This window comes from Maniola hyperantus, chromosome Z (genome assembly GCF_902806685.2).
Source record: "Maniola hyperantus chromosome Z, iAphHyp1.2, whole genome shotgun sequence".
NCBI classification, from domain to species: domain Eukaryota; kingdom Metazoa; phylum Arthropoda; class Insecta; order Lepidoptera; family Nymphalidae; genus Maniola; species Maniola hyperantus.
This window is the reverse complement of record NC_048564.1, coordinates 2,755,779-2,776,422: the sequence shown is the minus strand read 5'-3', so window position 1 is coordinate 2,776,422 and position 20,644 is coordinate 2,755,779. Positions and strand designations below refer to the sequence as shown.

General features: G+C 38.1%; 1 protein-coding gene across 2 annotated transcripts in view; it reads left to right on the top strand.

The window, feature by feature from the left end:
- The window catches only part of LOC117995311 (protein bric-a-brac 1-like), a 387,354-nt gene that overhangs the window by 339,558 nt on the left and 27,152 nt on the right, over positions 1–20,644 (top strand). For both annotated transcript variants that reach the window (XM_034983310.2, XM_034983309.2), the window contains exon 2: positions 16,872–16,929. In XM_034983310.2, coding sequence (XP_034839201.2) covers positions 16,872–16,929 — 58 coding nt within the window. The remainder of the gene's footprint in view (positions 1–16,871; positions 16,930–20,644) is intronic.

Below are 20,644 nucleotides of genomic sequence, written 5' to 3'. Positions count from 1 at the left end.
ACTACGCCGAAGTCAAATAAAGTCTTACTCGTTTTGCATAAGTACCAGGCGCTTACTAATATTTGACTTCGCAGATACGAGAGACGCTGTAATTAATGCTAAGAATTAAAACTTCTGTGCGCCCGACTGTGTGTTGTCGGTAACTTCCCTTGTAAAAACACAGTCCCGCGCGTACTTGCGCGCCTGGAACAATAGAGAGCCTAAAAGTTTGTATGATTTAAACACCGCACTCATGTTTGCTTCGTACAGAGATATATATACACATACAGGTCTCGCCTGTTTTTGTATGTTAGCGCTACGAAACACTCGGAAAAACTAGTCAAGGCTTTGATTCTGATGTCTTTCTCTGAACTAGAGTATCTGCATCTTTTTCTTTTTAATATTGCTAAGAAAGGACGGAATCTGAATTTTAAATTAAAGACTTCAAATGACGACTATGAAGTTTGGATCATAGTGGCCTTCGGAGATTACATGTAATAAAGGTATAAAAATGCCTTACGTCTTACGTCAACGTATAGTCTATTTTTTTTTATAATTTCTTCCTTAGACTTTAAACTTTAAGATTTTTTACACCTTTATTACAATACGCGGCAGAAACAATCTACATCGACTTTTAGAAGGAGATAGCGGATTTGTAGAGCATTATCTCTGCCGTTGAGACCGACAAAACGACATATAGGTATGAGTGACAGACAACGCTCTACAAAGCCGAAATATCATTATTCTATAGGTCAATTTTCTGCCGCGTACTGTACTTGTTATCTCCCAAAGTTACCATGATAGAAACTTCAAAGTTACCATGATAGAAACTTCATAGTCGCTGATCGTTCCTCAATGTGTTGGACTGTTGGGTACAGCATTCTAGTTTTTTTTATCATTTATTTATTTATTCTTATTAATTTTACAGAGGTCTTACATTTCTAACTCGCCAAACTGGTGATATCTACTTTCAACTTTTATAAAATAACGAAGGTCTGGCACGTACTGGCTCATTCTCTATTAGTTAGGGTTCCATAGACGGGACTATAAAGGGTCTTACTCACACTGAAGGCAAAACTGTTTAAAAATCCTTGTTGGAAGCCTAAAAAGCTCTTTGATTTTCCAGGATAAAAAGTAGCCTATGTCTTTCCATAAGATGCAAGCTCTCTGAACCAAATTCGACTAAATCGGTTAAATAGATCGGCCGTGAAAAGGCAGATGGATAAACTTTCGCATTTATAATTTTAGCGTGGATGAATATATAGATTATGTTTAAATAATAGTCATTTTTTATGTTATTACTTAAATATTAATGAGCCATTCTTTCCAGAGGTATGGAAAATCCATACTAATATTATAAATGCGAAAGTGTGTCTGTCTGTCTGTCTGTCTGTTTGCTAGCTTTTCACGGCCCAACCATTCAACCGATTTTGATGAAATTTGGTACGGAGTTAGCTTATATCCCGGGGAAGGACATAGGCTACTTTTCATCCCGGAAAATTGATGAGTTCCCACGGGATTTTTAATAACCTGAATCCACGCGTACGAAGTCGCGGGCATCAGCTAGTAAATACATACTGTAGACCCAACATGAAGAATAACTCGCGTGTTTTATAACATAAACCAACTCGAACAGAAAGTTTTAAAACATGTGCATAGGAATCCTTGACTTTTTATTACCAGTATGATGACTCAATTATTCAAGACAGCCATATTGTATGTTGCTTTGCAAGGAAAAGAAAATGTCTAACTTGTCAACATTTTCTGATGTATTCATTCCATAGCATGATTTATGGGAAAAGAAAATTTGAAGCAAAATAATGCTTATTTTTACTTATAGCAAGTTACCCCTTAACTGCGATCTTACATGATCAAATCGCGATACAGCCTTGGTAACGGGCCGCCATTTTGGAAGCACGTTCGTTGGTGTCAAAAGTATTTATGTAGTCTATGCCGCTACGCGTAGGTATGTGTCGGACGGACAGACAGACACACTATCGCATTAATAATATTAGTATAGATAGTATGGAAGTATGGATGGATGGATAGTATGGATTTTAAGAAAAAGATTTATTCCCTCTCTGCTCTGTGAGAGACGTTAGGTAAAGTGGATGAATTATAACACTTCTGTGTTCTAACGTAAGCTTAGGTCTTTTGATAGCATCAACAATTGACTTTTCGGCTACCCAAAATCAAAACCCAGTAAACGACATACAGACGAAATCGAAGGGAGCCCCTGGATTTACTCGGCGCAAGACCGTTGCGTGTGGAAGTCCATACAAGAGACCTATGTCCAGCAGTGGACGTCTATCGGTTGATGATGATGATGATGATGATGAGACGGAGACCTCGTTTCGTTCGGTCAAGTAATAGAGCGTCTAACATAAAATTATATGTCACTCGCTTGAAAAAATCCACGCCAGCGCGTATACCAAAATTATCTAATTATAGGTATACACTAGTCAAATAAATCATCGATCTTATGATATATTACTATATTACTACACGGTTAGCGGAAAATTGTCTATGTCGTGAGCATAGTAAATCTAGATAACTACGTAGTGTATATACAATAATACATTTTTGATTTCAAAATTTATCAAAACAGAAACTTAAGTAAATAAAAAAAATATTAAAAAACCGACTTCCAAAACCACTACAAAGTAAAAAATAACTTTTGTTTCTAGTTTCTACACGTTTAGAATTACATTTCATCTTTGTAGAGCGTTGTCTCTGTCACTCATACCCATATGACGCTTTATCGGTCTCAACGACCGAGACGGTGCTCTACAAATCTGCTGTCTCTTTTGGCCGCGTACTGTACACACTTTGATTTAGTTACAGCTGATGTTGAAAGTAGAAGTCCTTTTCTAGTTGTGAAAATGGATAGGTATACACTAGTCAAATAAATCATCGGCCTTATTATATATAACTACACGGTTTGCGGTAAATCGTCTATGTCGTGAGCATAGTAATTTAGATAAATACGTAGTGTAGTGTATTAGTATTTATTATAAATATTACTAGCCGATGCCCGCGACTTCGCCCGCGTGGAATAAGGTTTTTTCAAAACCAACCCCGTGGGAACTCTTTGATTTTCTGAGATAAAAAGTCAGCTTATGTCACTCTCAGGGTCTTTATCTACACCCGTACAAAAATCACGTCAATCCGTTGCACCGTTGCGTCGTGATTTAAGGACAAACCAACAAACTAACAAATCAACAAACAAACACACTTTCGCATTTATACCTAATAAGGGTACTGATGTACTTAGACGTAAAATATCGGTTTAAAATAGGGACTCGCCCGTCCAGTCGAATGTTGTGACAGGTCTCAATTATTATTTGTTACCACTTGTTACCTAGGTAAGTATTTGTGTAGTTTTCTTGTCAAACAAATAACTACATTTATAATCCGTACAAAATGTCTCCTCACGTACCATTTTAACTTTATGGTTTAACTGTCATGTTAAAAGTACGGGGTTCACCTTTAAAATAAAGACTTTTGACATGAAATTTGACCCGTAACGTTAAAATGGCGCTGAGGACTTAAATTTTACGCGTTGTAAGTTCCTAATAAAAGAGAGAGAGAGCTAGCGCTGATGTTAAAAGTAGAAGTCCTTTTCTGGTTGTAAAAATTGATTAATTACTTACTAATTTTACATAAAATGGTACCTATATATTAAAATTTAGGATAGGTAGACGTCGGTTCGCATCGGTGTAAGGACACGTAGAGTGGCGAATGTAGTTTTCTTAGTGCGTCATTTGATATAGGCAAGTTTCGCCGAAGTCAGCGTAACACCTCTCCCATTGGATGCGCAAGTATTCGGTGATATTGGAAGTGAAGCCGAATATAGCGGCATACTGGTAGTATTAAAAAAGTTCTTAATTAATCGAATGATTGTTGAGCTGCTCTCTGAGGCCGCGATCTATAGAGCGCACTTTGACTTTGCTCAGACTTAAGATTGATTTAAAACGAGACAGGTTTATGTGAGAGATATAGCTCTGTCTCGTTTAACTCTGTCTTAAGTCTAAGTAAAGTCAGAGATAGAACTTACCCTGAGTCTCCTTAGACAGAGTGATAGGCGTGGACGTTTCATCTATCTCCTGTAACAGTATGATTACCTATACTAGATGTGTTCTCCGGAAGAGTTGGTGATTCAGTTAGTGATATCTTCTGACTGACTTCTGAATTGACCTTCGGGCATTCAGCCTCAAGCCTTCAAGGTCTCGGAAGAAACCAAGCTAACTTAGAACATACATCGACAATGCTGTCTAATTCTTTTGAAATAGGTATACCAAAATAACCACACTGATACACAGTAGTATCTATATTTCACACGTGCAAAGCTAGAACGGGTTGCTAGTTTTATATACATCAATCCAATCCATCAGCCTGTTTGCGTCCACTGCTGGACATAGGCCTTTCCAAGAGCGCGCCACCAAACACGGTCCTCCGCCTTCCTCATCCAACATATAGGTTTATATACATAGGTTTAGAATCATAAAAATTGATACCTCTTCAGTCTTCGCTCGTGCGCTCCACTGACGACGAAGAATACGCAATAAAAAGGGCATTAAATTACTAATGAATGAAAACAGATGAATAGTGTTCCATATAAGCACAGCAATAGTCCTAGAAACAGTCACAACAATGGCAGATAGGAGGGTGGAATAGAAAAGTGCCTATCAAGCCTTTAGACACTGTAAACATATAAAATGAAGGCAGTTATTGTTCTTCTGAAACAATAAGAGCAACATATTCCACAATTGACTGAAGCCATTTCAAGTGAAAGCGCTGTAGAGAAAAATAACCATTGGATACCACATCGACGCACGGTTAAACAATCAAACGGGGAACAAAAAGACAGTAAGGGCGGTTTCAGATAAGCGTATTTTTTGCGCGTATACGGTCGTTTCAGCATACGCGCTTACACGCGCGCTACATACGCGCTTCAAAAAACCGGACGCGCGTATACGGGCATATTTCGGCGTGTACGCTCGAACCGGTGGCCCGGTGGGTGGAGGTCTCTCGCGGCTCGCGCTTATACGAGCTGAGAAGCGCGTCAACGCTCGTACGAGTTGAGCGTGTGCCAAAAGCCGCGCCTACACGCACCTATATGCAATTTCAAAAACGAGCGTATAATACGCTAGTCTGAAACCGCCCTAATGTGGAAGTGGATAATGCAAAAGCGGCAAAGTGCGGCCCCATTGATAGATGCCCGAGGCGGTTAGATGTTACTTTACTGGATGAATAATATTTATGGCTGTATCGTTGATTAAAATGAATGGAGGTGTGATAGTGGTTAGGACGTCCGCCTTCTAATCGGAGGTCGGGAGTTCGATCCCGGTCACGCACGTCTAACTTTTCGGAGTTATGTGCGTTTTAAGCAATTAAATATCACTTGCTTTAACGGGGAAGGTAAACATCGTGAGGAAACCTGCATGCCTGAGAGTTCTCCATAATGTTCTCAAAGGTGTGTGAAGTCAACCAATCCGCACATGGCCAGCGTGGTAGACTATGGCCAAAACCTTTCTCACTCTGAGAGGAGACCCATGCTCTGTAGTGAGCCGGCGATGGGTTGATCATGATGATGATGATGAATGCTGACTTAGAACATTGGTTGCATTGACGACATTTAGTTTGAATTTTTCGAATTTTTGACATGCATTTTGAGTTTTGACACAAAAAGTTGAAATGGCGAGTGAGGAGTTAAACTTTACGCGTTATATCGTCAGTGCGACAAATAATTAGTTAGGCAATACCAAAATTAAATTTTAACATTTTAAGAACCTTTTAGTTTACAGTAACAAACAGACGTGATTCTATTCTATTCAAAATAACGCGGTATGAAAATAGACAGCTTATACAAAAAACCGGCCAAGTGTGAGTCAGGCTCGCGCACCGAGGGTTCCGTAGTACAGTCGTATTTTTTCGACATTTTGCACGATAAGACAAAAACTATGATTCATAAAAATAAATAAAAATCTGTTTTAGAATACACAGGTGAAGCCCTTTCTTATGATACCCCACTTGATATAGTTATCTTACTTTGATAATTGAAAATACTAATTATTAGTTCATGACCATAATTTAATTTTTTTTTGTGTGATGTGATCACAAATTCACGGTTTTCAGATTTTTCCCCTAAAGCCAGCTATAAGACCTACCCACCTGCCAAATTTCATGATTCTAGGTCAACGGGAAGTGCCCTGTAGGTTTCTTGACAGACCGACGGACAGACAGACAGACAACAAAGTGATCCTATAAGGGTTCCGTTTTTCCTTTTTTATGGTATGGACATAATCTTTGTCATTTTCCATACTTTTCTTTAGGTTAGGAAAATGAAAAATAAAGCTTTCATATTTGCTTACCCAATAATGTGGTAGGAAGGCAAGTGTAAATTAACAATTTATTATTCATTGTTATAATGTAGTCAACTAAAATTAATTAATTAACCATGAGAATAGGCAATAGGTACGTAAAAATATTTCAAATTTTCATCACATTTCCAGACGATAAATAAATTTCATTTCGATTCCCTGAGCACAATGTCGCTGCCCAATCACAATGTTCGAATGGTCGCCCAGATGGAAGATCTTACGGTCAAGTGCATATTGCAGTTTCACTCCTACAATGCGCAAGGAATATTGCTACGTAAATAACAAGATCTTTAAAAGTTTTGCAGTAAGTACATAGATATCGTTGGTACCCTTCAGGTAATAAATACCTGAGGGGTTATTTGTTAACTCAGTGATCATCACTAAATGAAAGCCACTAAGCTCATTTGACATTTATGTTTAATACATTTTAATATCGCCATCTCGATCTGTCGAATTATACAGGGTTCTGTTATACTACCCAAACATAATCCAATACCAATAACTATTTGCCTCATTTTGTAGTTTTAGTGATTTTGTCTTTTTCAAACCCGCAATGTATAGCGTGCAAAACTCGGGTCAATGCCCCGCCTACGACGCGGCATTAACTCCGAGTGGCCTACTTCGCAACGTTCATTGACCTCTAGCGTCTTTGCAATATATCGTAAACTTTTACAAAAGTATAGAATTTTTTTATATTTTTTCGCGTTTTTTTTGTGGTGATTAGCAGTAATCATCAGTACTATCACCTGTCTTAGTTTTTTCCAGCGTTCTGGTTACAGCCTGTATATATTTAGATACAACTCTTGATAGAAAAAAATGTTGGTCACAATTAATCGCCACAACTGTGCCCGCGCCCTTACCTCCGTTAAGAGGATGCGTGATTAGTTTTATCCTTCGCCATATATCCTCGCCTCCCCATTCTTCGCTCTCGTAACACAAATGAATCACCCCGTATTAAGGTGGAAACTGCTTAACTGTTCCAACAAATTGAAATCAATAATAATGCTACTCGAGTTTTAATAGTACGAGTACTTTTCAGTTCTCGCCGCTTGGGACTATTAAAATGCTCTTCGATAGGGACGTTCCGATACAAACAAATCGATGACGATACCAACTTTTTCCTAGATAATCTGAAATCTGTGACAAAAGTCAGAGCCAGAGTCCAGTATACCTTTGAATTTACCAAAATTATGTAAAGACTAGCTTATGCTCGCGACTTTGTCAGCGTGGACCACAAAAATCTCATACCCCTGTTTTACTCTCTTACTGTGGTTACGCATTCATCCGATCCGAATCCGTGAAAATACGTTCCTTTTTGATTTGTATGGTAGCTTATGACATTATGTCGTAGATATTTTTTATATCCGTATTTTCACGGATTCGGATCGGATGAGTGCGTGATCGCTGTTAGGAGTAAAATTTTCAAAAATCCTTTTTTTAGTGTATGTCTACGTCATAATAGCTATCAGCATAGCAAATTCCGGCCCGATCAGTCCAGTAGTTTGAGTTGTGCGTTGATAGATCAGTCAGTCAGTCAGTCAGCTTTTCCTTTTATATATTTAGATGTCAAATCGATCGAGGCATCAACTACACTGGCAGCATGGATATAGAAAGTAATAATTCTTATTACATCAAAAATTTGAACTTAAAATTTCTTTGACTGGCAGTCAAATGTAGGTTATAAAACAACCAGGTATGTGACAATTAGAATGAAAAGGTGACTGACTGACTGACTGACTGATCTATCAACGCACAGCTCAAACTACTGGACGGATCGGGCTGAAATTTGGCATGCGGATAGCTATTAAGACATAGTAGGCATCCGCTAAGAAAGGATTTTTGGAAATTCAACCCCTAAGGGGGTGAAATAGGGGTTTGAAATTTGTGTAGTCCACGCGGACGAAGTCGCGAGCATAAGCTAGTATTATAATATTTTCACATGTTTGATTCAACGTCACCCTTAGTGCTCATATACCTAATAATTAACAAATGTCGATTCAGGATTGAACCGAGAGCTCACTCACACTAATTCACTCTGTTACTGTTACATATTTGACACATAGAGGTCACTGCTCAACCCTGAATGTCACGTTTGATAACTTGTAAATTTACACTAAGCTTAACTTAAGCTGTGATAGCCTTAGGACGTCCGCCTTCTGTTCGAATTTCGCGACTTCAATCTCGGGCCTTTACCTTTTCGAAGTTATGTGCGTTTTAAGTGATATCACTTGTTTTAACAGCGAAGGAACACATCGTGAGGACCTACATGCCTGAGAGTTCTCCATAATTTTCTCAAAGATGTGTGAAGTCTGCCAATCCGCACTTGGCCAGCTTGGTAGACCCTTCTCACTCTGAGCGGAGACCCGGGCTATGTAGTGAGCAAGTGATGGATTGGTTGGTTAATCATCATGATAATGATGATGGTGAAACTTACACATGTATCGGAACTTATACCGGAGCATCCCTACTGGTGGAATTTATTGAAATGGAAGAAATGTGTTAAATAACTATTCGTTCGTCGCTTTTTAGGGTTCCGTAGCCAAATGGGAAAATATGGATAGGTCTTCAAAAATGATATTGAGGTTTCTAATATCATTTTTTTCTTAACTGAATAGTTTGCGCGAGAGACTTCCAAAGTGGTAAAATGTGTGTGTCTCCCCCTGTAACTTCTAAGATAAGAGAATGATAAAACTAAAAAAAATATATGATGTACATAACCATGCAAAGTCCCACCGAAAATTGGTTTGAACGAGATCTAGTAATAATCGTTTAATAATTTATGTTATTAATATTGGAATGTAATAAGAGACACTATTTGCTTGTTTTACATTATAAATAATGGGCTTTGCATTAATATTTTGCACGATAAATCAAAAACTTTGATTTCTCGTGCAAAATGTCGATAAAATACGATTGTAGTACGGAACCCTCAGTGCGCGAGTCTGATTCGCACTTGGCCGTTTTTTATTCATTAACCACGACGCCTCGGCGAGCTCGTTCTGTTTATAGCGAGGGAAATATTGTATCGGTTGATTATTGTCACCTTGCCTGTTTAATTAATTTTGTAACGTGAAATGGCGTTTCGAAATTCTGCATTGGCATTTTCAATGCTCCTTACTTTAGGCAGTTGTCCAACTATTAGCGAGAAACGAGTTGAACGTTTAGACTATCGTGAGTTTAGACTATCGTGAGTGATTTCCATTATACATGTACTAGCTGATTCGCGTGGAATTAGGTCTGTAAAATCCCGTGGGAACTCTTTTATTTTCCGGGATAAAAAGTAGCCTATGTCACTCTCCAGGTCTTTATCTATACCCATGTAAAAAATCACGTCAATCAGTTGCACCGTTGCGACGTGATTGAAGGACAAACCAACAAACAAACACACTTTCGCATTTATAATAAGGGTACTGATGACAAAACTGCTTTACTCACGTATTTCGTCGCCGTTAGCCCGACTAGTTTCAAACCCATCTTCAGAACCGCGACGCGTGCGCGAATACGTGAGTAAAGCCGTTTTGTCATACATGTATATAAACGAGTTGAGCTAAAAAACTAGAAACAACTTGTCGAGTAGAAAGTTTGGATTATGAGCGCGTGTTTGAGTGCGAAAAAACGCGGGCGAAATCAAACGCAAATCCTAATCCTAATCCTAATAATATTATAAATGTGAAAGTGTGGATGTTTGGATGTTCGGATGTTTGTTACTCAATCACGCAAAAACGGCGGAACGGATTTGGATGAAATTTGGAATGGAGATATAATACCCTGGATTAACACATAGGCTACTTTTTAACCCGGAAAACCAAAGAAACGCAGGGTTTTGAAAAATGAAAGTCGCGAATGTAATCGGAAGTCGCGGGCATCAGCTAGTACCTTATAAGTAAGCAAGTAATGTAAAGGTATCCTCTCAGTATAATAGCTGAAAACTAGTATTAATCCCGCCATTATATAGCATCATAGGTAATTGCGTAATACGGAAGTTTATTACTGTTTCGTACGCAGAACTTTCGCATGGGCCTCTGAAATAGGATAACATAATAACCGACGCATTAGGCTCATTTGCGACTGGGAAGTTATTGCTAGACCTTAATGCCTTTTGATTCCTCTGCACATGTTATCTGCAACTATGGAACTGGTGTACAACTCGTCGGAAATATCTGCGCACCTCGCTGGAATGCGCTTCCCCGCAGCTCATCCATTTTCTCCTATTCAGTAAAAATAAATAAAATAAAAATAAAAATAGCCTTTATATCCAAGAACTTGCAAATAATTATTATTATTAAATTAGATTATTAAATATTTATTACAACTATTTACCTTAATATAAATCATAATGTTTATAATGATATCCAGTAGGTACCCAAAGAGTATATAAACACTACGTTCTACGAGTACCAGTACCAGTGCCAGTACCGTTGCCCACGTAAGCACGTTGCAAGACGTCATTAAGCCAGGTTCTCAGATATTTCCGACGTGTTGTATGTATGTGATTCCACTAGTTCTTTCAAACTCTAACTCTAACTCAAACTCAAGAAACTGTGAGGCTTTTTAATGGAAAATTTCTTTATCTCATAGGGAAATTAGAAATTGTACGCGGACGAAGTCGCGGACAACCGCTAGTCTTTACTTAAAAAGTTTTCCAGGCAGTATGTCATATTACTTCCCTACATTGACTTACATATATATTACTTCGTATATTATTATTATTTTTAACAATTGTACATTTGTATTTGTATTTACTTTTATGTATGTCCAAATGGGTTCAAGTTGCCTAAATAAATGACTATTTTATTATTATTATTATTATTATAGACAGGGTCATTGAACAAACAAAATGGCAACCTCAGTGACGTCTGGATTTCAAACCGGTCGTTCATTAGTATCTAAAAGGTGGTGCTGATTTATTTGGTTCCAAAACCGTGAAAAATTGTGTTCGCTTGGGCATATCTTGTCATTTATATCGATGCTTCCCTACATTTATAATATCGTTTCAATAAATACAAAACGAGCTATGTTTCCACGTTTTGATTACATGTATGGGGCAGTTTGTCGATTGCTGCGCTGAGGTCGATAGAACCATTATTACACAGGGAGTGTTATTTATACGTTGGGCTTTTAATAAGGGGTTAGGGACGCCCGTGCTCGAGTAAATAATATTAAAAATTTATTTACAGTTTACGAAAATTCAGAAATTGGTGTATGCTTTCTCAACAAGCCCTTTATATACGCTAAAAAATCCTGTGGGAATGGAAATCCTTGATTTACCTGAACAAAAAGTGACCTATGTCACTCCAGATCTTTAACTATATCCATAAAAAGCGACTTATGTCACTCCAGATCTTTAACTATATCCGTAAAAAATGACCTATGTCACTGCAGGTCTTCAACTATATCCATAAAAAGTGACCTATGTCACTCCAGGTCTTTAACTATATCCATGAAAAAATATGTCAATTCGTTGGTATAAGGCCCGCAAATTGCTATTGCGCTGGAACCATGTCTCAATAACATCGAAATGACGTCATTTTGACGTCAGCTGAAATAAAAATATACCATCAGCTCGAAATTTCAGTCTAGTGCTGACGTCACTAAAATGGCGGCCACGCGCATTAGCAACTTGCGGGACCTATACGTTTCGTACGCATGAACAAAACTACAATAAACAATCGAGCAAACAAACACACTTTCGCATTTGTTATAATATGGTTAGTGGCGACATTCAGCGTCAGGTGTTGGTAGGAAAATGATGGTGAACCTTTCCTTTTAAAATTCCAATACTAAAAGATAACAGAGTCTACCCATAAAATATAACCGATATCATTTGTGTTGTCCGTAATACGTTGATGGAATATTATTAATTCGAATTGAGATCAATTGATCTCGACTTTTGTCTAAACGTACACTGACTTCACCTTTGAACTCGACAGACAGACGTTTGTCGTTAGTCGATACAACGACGACGTTTGCACCTGAACACTGACAAAATGTTATAAATTATGTACTACGTATGTATGTGATGCCCACGACTTCGTCCGCGTGGATTTAGGTTTGTAAAATCCCGTGGGAGCTCTTTGATTTTCCGGGATAAAAAGTAGCCTATGTCACTTTCCAGGTCTTATAATATACCCATGCAAAAAATCACGCTGATACGTTGTTCGGTTGCGATGTGATTAAAGGACAAATCTACAAACAAACACACTTTCACATTTATAATATGGGTAGGTAGTGATAATATATAAAAAATCGGTTTTTATATACATATAACCGATTTTTTGACCGATAAAAAATCGGTTAAGTGTGAGGAACTCGCACACAAGGATTCTATGCCATCGTACAAGATTATATATACTTTTTAGTTTTTATTTATTTACAAGTGCGGCCATTTAGAAATTATTAGGTCATCATCATCATCAACTGATAGACGTCCACTGCTGAACATAGTCTCTTGTAGGGAGTTCCACAAGCCACGGTCTTGCGCCGCCTGTATCCAGCGGCTTCCTGCGACTCGTCTGATGTCGTTATTATTAGGTAATTATTAGGTAGATAAGTATTATTTGTTGTTGTAACGGCAACAGAAATACATACTCTGTGAAAATTTTCAACACTCTACCTATAAATTGTTCATGAGATACAGCCCGTTAACAGACAAACAGACGTGCGAGCAGCGAAGGCTTTGTATCGTCATGTTGGCACGTCTTAAAAACTAAATGATGTCCGTGACCTCGTTCGCTAAAAAAACCCCAAGGAAACTCGATTTTCTGGGATAAAAAGTATCATGTATCCACATACATTTATTTATTATTTATTATTTATTATTATTTATTATACACGGACAAAAAATATTGTCGTACTTATAAATCTGTATATGCATATAAAAGGGAAAGCTGACTGACTGCTCTATTATAACGCGCAGCTCAAACTACAGGACGGATCCAGCTGAAATTTGGCATGCAGATAGCTATTATGGCGTACACATTAGCTAAGAAAGGATTTTTGAAAATTCAAGGATAAGTAATGCCTTAAGTATCGATTAAGCGACTCTGAGTGCGGCTGTAAGGGGTGAAACAGGGGTTTGAAATTTGTGTAGTCCACGCGGATGAAGTCGCGGGTATAAGCTAGTTTAAATTATAAACCTATTCGCTAGTGCAACGATAAATAAAGTCATTTGCTAATTGTATGACTGTAATATATAAATTAATTTCCCGTGTTTGCTTGCGAAATGTGACATGTAATTAAAACACAAGTTGCGTCGCCCCGAACACGCCGCCGCCATATTGAACAATTGTAATCATGCAATAGAAATGCGATGTTAGAAATAGGCACAGGCCACGCTAAATGTGATTCATTAGGGTCTATCAGTACCCTTATTATAAATGCGAAAGTGTGTTTGTTTGTTGGTTTGTTGGTTTATCCTTCAATCACGTCACAACGGAGCAACGCATTGACGTGATTTTTTGCATCCGCAACTGTGACTGCGAGTGACTTCGTCCGCGTGGAATTAGGTTTTATAATATAAATATAAAGTCGCAGGTATGATCACTAATCATACCTGCGACTTTATCCACGTGAATGAAACTGATGAAACTGAAAAACCGGCCAAGTGCGAGTCAGACTCGCGCACTGAGGGTTCCGTAATACAGTCGTATTTTTCGACATTTTGCACGATAATTCAAAAACTATGATGGATAAAAATAAATTAAAATTGTTTTAGAATGCACAGGTGAAGCCCTTCCATTTGGTACCCCACTTGATATAGCTATCTGACTAAAAAACCTGCATAACTTTAATCAATGGTATTTTGTAAAAGTAGATAGAGCCGTATAATACTTATTATTTAACTAGCTTATGCTCGCGACTTCGTCCGTGTGGACTACACAAATTTCAAACCCCTATTTCACCCCCATAGGGGTTGAATTTTCAGAAATCCTTTCTTAGCGGATGTCTACGTCATAATAGCTATCTGCATGCCAAATTTCAGCCCGATCCGTCCAGTAGTTTGAACTGTGCGTTGATAGATCAGTCAGTCAGTCAGTCACGTTTTCCTTTTATATTGATATATACAGATTCCATGAAACTTTTTCATTAGGAATTTTTGTTTGACCGATCAACATTTTTCTAATAGAGAAATAACAATGTAAATAGTGCCAGATGAAAAATAAAACAAGCACCTACCCGGGATTTTCAAACCCCAAATCCACGCGGACAAAGTTGCAGGCAAAGTTAGTCATATGTAAAGTTGGAGAGATTGCGGGCCGTCCGCGTATTCGAGTAATAGAGAGCGATAGAGCCAGCGCGTGCCAAACCTTCGTTATTTTATAAAAGTTGACATAGCGACAATTGAGTTTGGATCATGGTGGCTTTGGGAGAAAATAGCTAATAAAGTTGTAAAAAATCGTACGTCAAAGTATAAAGTCTAATTTTTTTAAAGTTATTTTTTTAGTATCATGGTAACCTCTGCCAGACGTCCTTACAGTTTAAAAGTTTAAGGGTGTCAGGTAGGGGCTTGCCACGATACTAAGTGCCTCGCAATGCATGACGTGATTTCTTATACTATTCCGAAGAAAATATTAAAAATTAGACTGTAATTTGACGTAACATTTTTTTACACCTTTATTACCTGTTACCTCGTAAAGCCACCACGATCCAAACTTCATAGTCGCTGATCTTATTATCTGTATTGGGGACAATATTGGGAATTATCAGTTTTTATAAAATAACGAAGATCCATGCACGCACTGGCTCTTAGTCAATAACGGCGAGATGAAAAGATCGATTCATTAATTTACACCTCCCGATCTCGAACAGGAAGTTTACGATCGGACATTTTATCTAATGCTACTGTATTCCACGCCTATCTCCGTCCCGGTTTATTTGTATTGGAACAGAGAATCGGCCGCGCAAAGAGCGGCATTCTTTGTGCGCGCTACTACTAAGCTTTATCGAAGTTTTAATTGTGAACGCAGACAAAAGCGCCGTGTAATGGGCAGCTGTAAATGAGTAACAATAGAATCTACAAATAAAATGTTTTATTAAGTTGACGCGCGCCGGCGCGCCGCGCCGCGCCGCTAGCGCGCACGTGCCCTAAGTACCAGTGGAAACGCTCCGATGTATTGTTTGTTTACCCGAATAAAACACTAAAATCCAATTCAATAACAAAGAATTAAAGATCCCAAAATAAAATTTATTGCTCGCGTACGATAAAATAGATTTATGAACGCGCGGCCCGAGCGACTTGCCCATAATATTATTAGGTACACACCGGCAAACAATTTACGTCTGAATATAATAACTATACCGCAGTGTGTGCTGCGTTATGTAAATATAAACGATATTACCTACCGGAGCCAATTTCATGGGGCATACGGCAATTTCTTGGCAACTGTGATTCCTGTGGTAATATTATGATTTTATACGCGCATAAATGTGTTTAGTGTGCCACGTTTACATTAAAAGATAGCTAATACATATTATCGTCATAATCGTAGAATTGTGTCGGTTATGCAAAAAACTCTAAAATGACTTTTTGCTGTACTTGATTACTGTTGCCAGTTGTTAACGCTTATGCTATGTATCTTTTATTAGATTAATAGATAGACAGATAGAAATCTTTGAAAAGAGCAACCGCCGAGTTTCTTGCTGGTTAGTGGTAGATGCATCTGACGATTCAAAAATACTTGTAAAAGGTTATTGAATAAAAAATATTTTTTTTAAATTTTATTTTATAATTTTAATAAGTGCGAAAATTGACACTTTCCGTGAAAATTGCCTGTGCTGTGAACAAAAATAACATGAAAATGATTTAAAATTAGCAATCATGCCCATTGCCAGTAATGCATAAGTTTAAGTTCATTAAGTTCTCAGGCGTCATTTTATCTTTATGACAACCGTCATGTCAAAAGTACGATTTTAGTCCTTATTTTAAAGGCGAACAGTACTTACTTTTGAAGAAAATCGCTCGTAAGAACTCATTTTGTACGGACTTTACCTATACATATTATTATTGATTTTACGATCAATCAGACGAACCCGACTGATTGCAGATAATGACAAGGAAAAAAAAATTATTATTGTGTCGCTGTAGGCCGCAAGATGTCGCCGCGTGAACAAGCACCACTGACATGTCACATGACGCGCCAAAATGACATTGCGAACACGCGGCAGACATGTTCAAAAAACGACTGCGGTTCCCTTCGTCAGCCACATTTTAAAAATATTTACCTCAATTATGAAAAGTGTGATGAGTGATTTTTTTGTTTGTTACAATTTTCATGAAAATACCCACTCTTTGTTTTTATTAGGATGCGTAAGGTGCCAACGGGAGGGTCCGAGCGAGGATCATGATTCGTGATTATTATGATAACATGATGATAACATCAATGTAACAAGTAACAACCAATTTTTGATTTTTTGAAATAGTCATAATATTTATAATTTTAATTTATTGTAGACAATTTATTATACTTGTAAATTATGTAAAATTAAAATATATTTTTTCTTTATTTTCAGGCAAAATTGCTTGAAAATTCTCATGCATGGCTCGGTGCCTCCACGTCGTCGATTGCAGGTCAGTTAAATTTTGTTAATCTTATCTAAATGCTCTGTGTTAATGCACTTTTTATTGGTACTGCTTTGACACTAATACATACGTACCTATATAGTCCAACAATTTGATAGACGATACCTCATCATCCATAGTAGCTTATAGTAGTTAAGATGGCCTCCTCCTGTTCGGGAGGTTGGGAAATGAGGAGTTTGATCACGGGCACGCACTTCTGACTTCTCGGAGTTAAATGCATCCTAAGCAATTAAATATCCCTTGCTTTAACGGTGAAAGAAAACGAGAAGAAACCTGCATATGGTCTAAATCCTTCTCATTCTGAGAGGAGACCAGTGTTCAGTCATGTATCGTATAGAATATCAGGAGAGTGCCATATTACCTGGGTGGATCATACGGCGCCCACGCACCGTTTCCGCGCTTCACGGTTAGCGCAAGATTTCAGCAACTTAGTACAACTGTCAGTTCTTCCCATCTAACTGATTCACTTGTAACTAATTCCCTTTTCGCTTCCAACTAAGCATTAAGCTTGTGCTAGGAGTAGGTACGCCAATAGTGCAACGGGTGGGTTTGAACCGGCAACGTTTCGGATTTCAGTCCGCTCCTTTAACCGTTGAGCTATTGAGGCTCTCGATCATCTCTGATCATGTAGAGACGTCGTTGGAAGGCCATACAGAAAACAGTGGTATACGGAACCCTTGTTATAATTTTATCCCGTTTTCACGAAAGAACTCTTTTTCTTGTCAGTCAGCCCATGGATATTGACATTCAAATTGTTGGACTAAGTAGGTATAGAACAAAGCCAAGATATAAGATAGCGCTATATGGAAGTTATATAAATTGAACTGAAATCAAATTGTCTTCAATCGACCGTCAATCATGCCTATTCCTTTAAAATTAGCGTCTATTCGTTCCTATAACATTTTAATTACTATAAGGGTGCGTTTCAATAGAAGCAGATAGGAGACATGTTAAATAGATGTACCAGGTTATAGTTAGATGGCGTAATTGGAAGAAAGAAAAAAAAAAGAAAATCAATTTATTCGATGGTAGGTAGTGTCATGAACAAACACAATACAATAATTATTGTACTTAATAATATGTTTGTCTGAGATAGAAGTATAGCTCACTTTTCTGTTTTGTATCATACACGCAAATTCGCATAAAGTCTAATCCATACTAATATTATAAATGCGAAAGTGTGTCAACAGACAGACAGACAGACAGACGGACAGACAGACGTTTGTCTGTCTGTCTGTCTGCTAGGCTTTCAAGGCCCATCCGTTCAACCGATTGTGACGAAATTTGGTACAGCGATAGCTTGCATCCCGGGGAAGGACATAGGACATACTTTTTATCCCGGAAAATCAAAGAGTACCTACGGGATTTTAAAAAACCTAATTCCACGCGGACGAAGTCGCGGGCATCAGCTAGTATCTATATATAATCTTTAATCTTTCTACTGTGACCAGGGTGACGTCACATACAATAGAATTACCTACTAAATTAGCCCACATAATATGATATAACTAACCTATATTTCACTAAATAATAAAAGAAATTTTAGCATCTCTCGATAATCTGATTGGTCGGAATCCCATTTCCGCTTCAATAGAAACGCACCCTAAGCGTCAAAGGCGTCCACTTCCATGTAGCGACATCAATAACTTGTAGGTAAACACATTGCAATCACGCAAATAATGCACTAGGATTTATAAAATAAGCAGTTGTAAATTGTGTATCCGTGAATGATATATGAAGTTGTTGTATTGCACGTAGTCTTCTATTAGGTGCTATTTTGTAATTCTATTTCATTATAATCCGTACAAGTAATGTATGATCATTCAAATAAAAGAATACCGTGAGAAAACGTCGGGAAAGAGAACGCTTATACGCCCTATTTTCACTTCAATTCTTTATTGTTTAAAATGTTACAGTTCTATAGTAGGGGAGCCAAAGATGCTAAATAGGGATTTACTCGAGCGTCGTGGGGACCTATTGGATTGTGAAGATTAGGTGCTAAAAAGAAAAAAAAGGTTTTATGATGTGGTGTTTTTAAAAATGTAAAAAAATATAGTCACAGAGAAAAACTCGAGCGCTTTAGATAATAATAGCGTATAATGTGCCCCACGTGTTTTTTTATCGCAAAAATATTTATCTGCCGGTTTGCATTTTGGGGGTGGGCATACGAAAGGATAGAAGAGGGCGCTCCATCTTAGGCTGCGTTATCACTTCAAACCAAGTCTAATTGCAGCCAAGCGCGAGTCTTTAAATTAAAAAAAAGAGAAAATAGAACGAAAAATATTTATCGAGCACGTCAGATATTGAGAAGGGATGTTAAGTGAACATTCAACTAGCTTCTATTAAAAAAAACTGACGTTCGCTGGCGCTCGAGTAAATCCCAAAATCCCCTCTTGGGCTCCCCTACCATAAGTATAGCAATCTAGAGTGCATACCGTAAGTTTAATGCGCGTATTATTTAAAAAAAACTATATGTAATTATATATTGTTGCATTGTTATTCGTGCGTAGCCATCATTCGTGCAATAAAAATATAATACAGTATATTTCTTGTTACTCAATTATATCTATTATCTTCACAATAGAATCTTGTTGAATATAAAACTCATTCTAGTCTGGACTGAACGTATATAATGTATAATATAGTCAGTCTCTGTTACAATCCTCAATGCAAAAGTTATGTTATTGTTCAAAGTATAGTCCGCGACAGGGCGAGATGGCAGTCGGGGAATAAGGCGGGGAGACGCCCCACACACCCGCACGTCATCCGCGCTCGCCCGCACCGGGTAAGCGCGGGGGTTGTGTGGGTGTGCGGGGCGATTCCTCCACGATTGCCATCTTGACCTGTCGCGTACTATAGGTACCTAAGCGACAATACGGCGCAAAATTACATCAAATCTATCCTATTCTCAGTTCTCATTTCATAGACATTGTATGTAATAATTTCCCATCTGTTCAGAAAGCTAGTTTCAAATTTGAATATCCAATTCTGAACAGACAATGTGTAATGTGTTCTTTCTAAGTATAATAATTATTGGGCTTACAAAATAAATAATATGAAACAAAATTTTACAAAAAATTATGAACAAGGAAGGACAGCGTATAGAAGTACTTATTCGTATGATTCGGGCATACACTGAGATTTATGCCAGCACGTGGTGAGCGCGGGCCGTGCCACGTACGACGTGCGGACGAGGCACGGATTCAAAACATCACGAACATTTTATATGAAGCAGTTTATGCTTCACCGTTCCGTGTCCATCATGCGTCTGTGCCTCGTAAGTGGAACGGCCCGCGCCCGCCACGTGCTTGCATAAATCATCCCTTAGTCATAATTGTTTGTTAGCTGAAATACATTATTCGTACGGTCATAGTTTTTTTAAAGAATATTAGCCATGTTAAATGACTAATATTCCCCTTTCCTCTCCAACTAAGTGACAAGCTTGTGCTAGGAGTAGGTACGACAATAGTGCAACGGGCGGGGTTTGAACCGTCGACCTTTCGGTTTTTAGTCCACTCAACCCGTTGAGCTATTGAGGCTCTTAGAGCTCTTAGTTTGTTGACACGTAGCGTTCTTGCTTTTATTTCTCGATTAGAATACCACGGTCATACCCTGAAGTTGAAGGCCCCCACGTGGTCGCAGAGCCAGCTCCAAGAGGCGATACAAGCCGTCGTCACCCAGCGCATGAGGTTCACACAGGCCG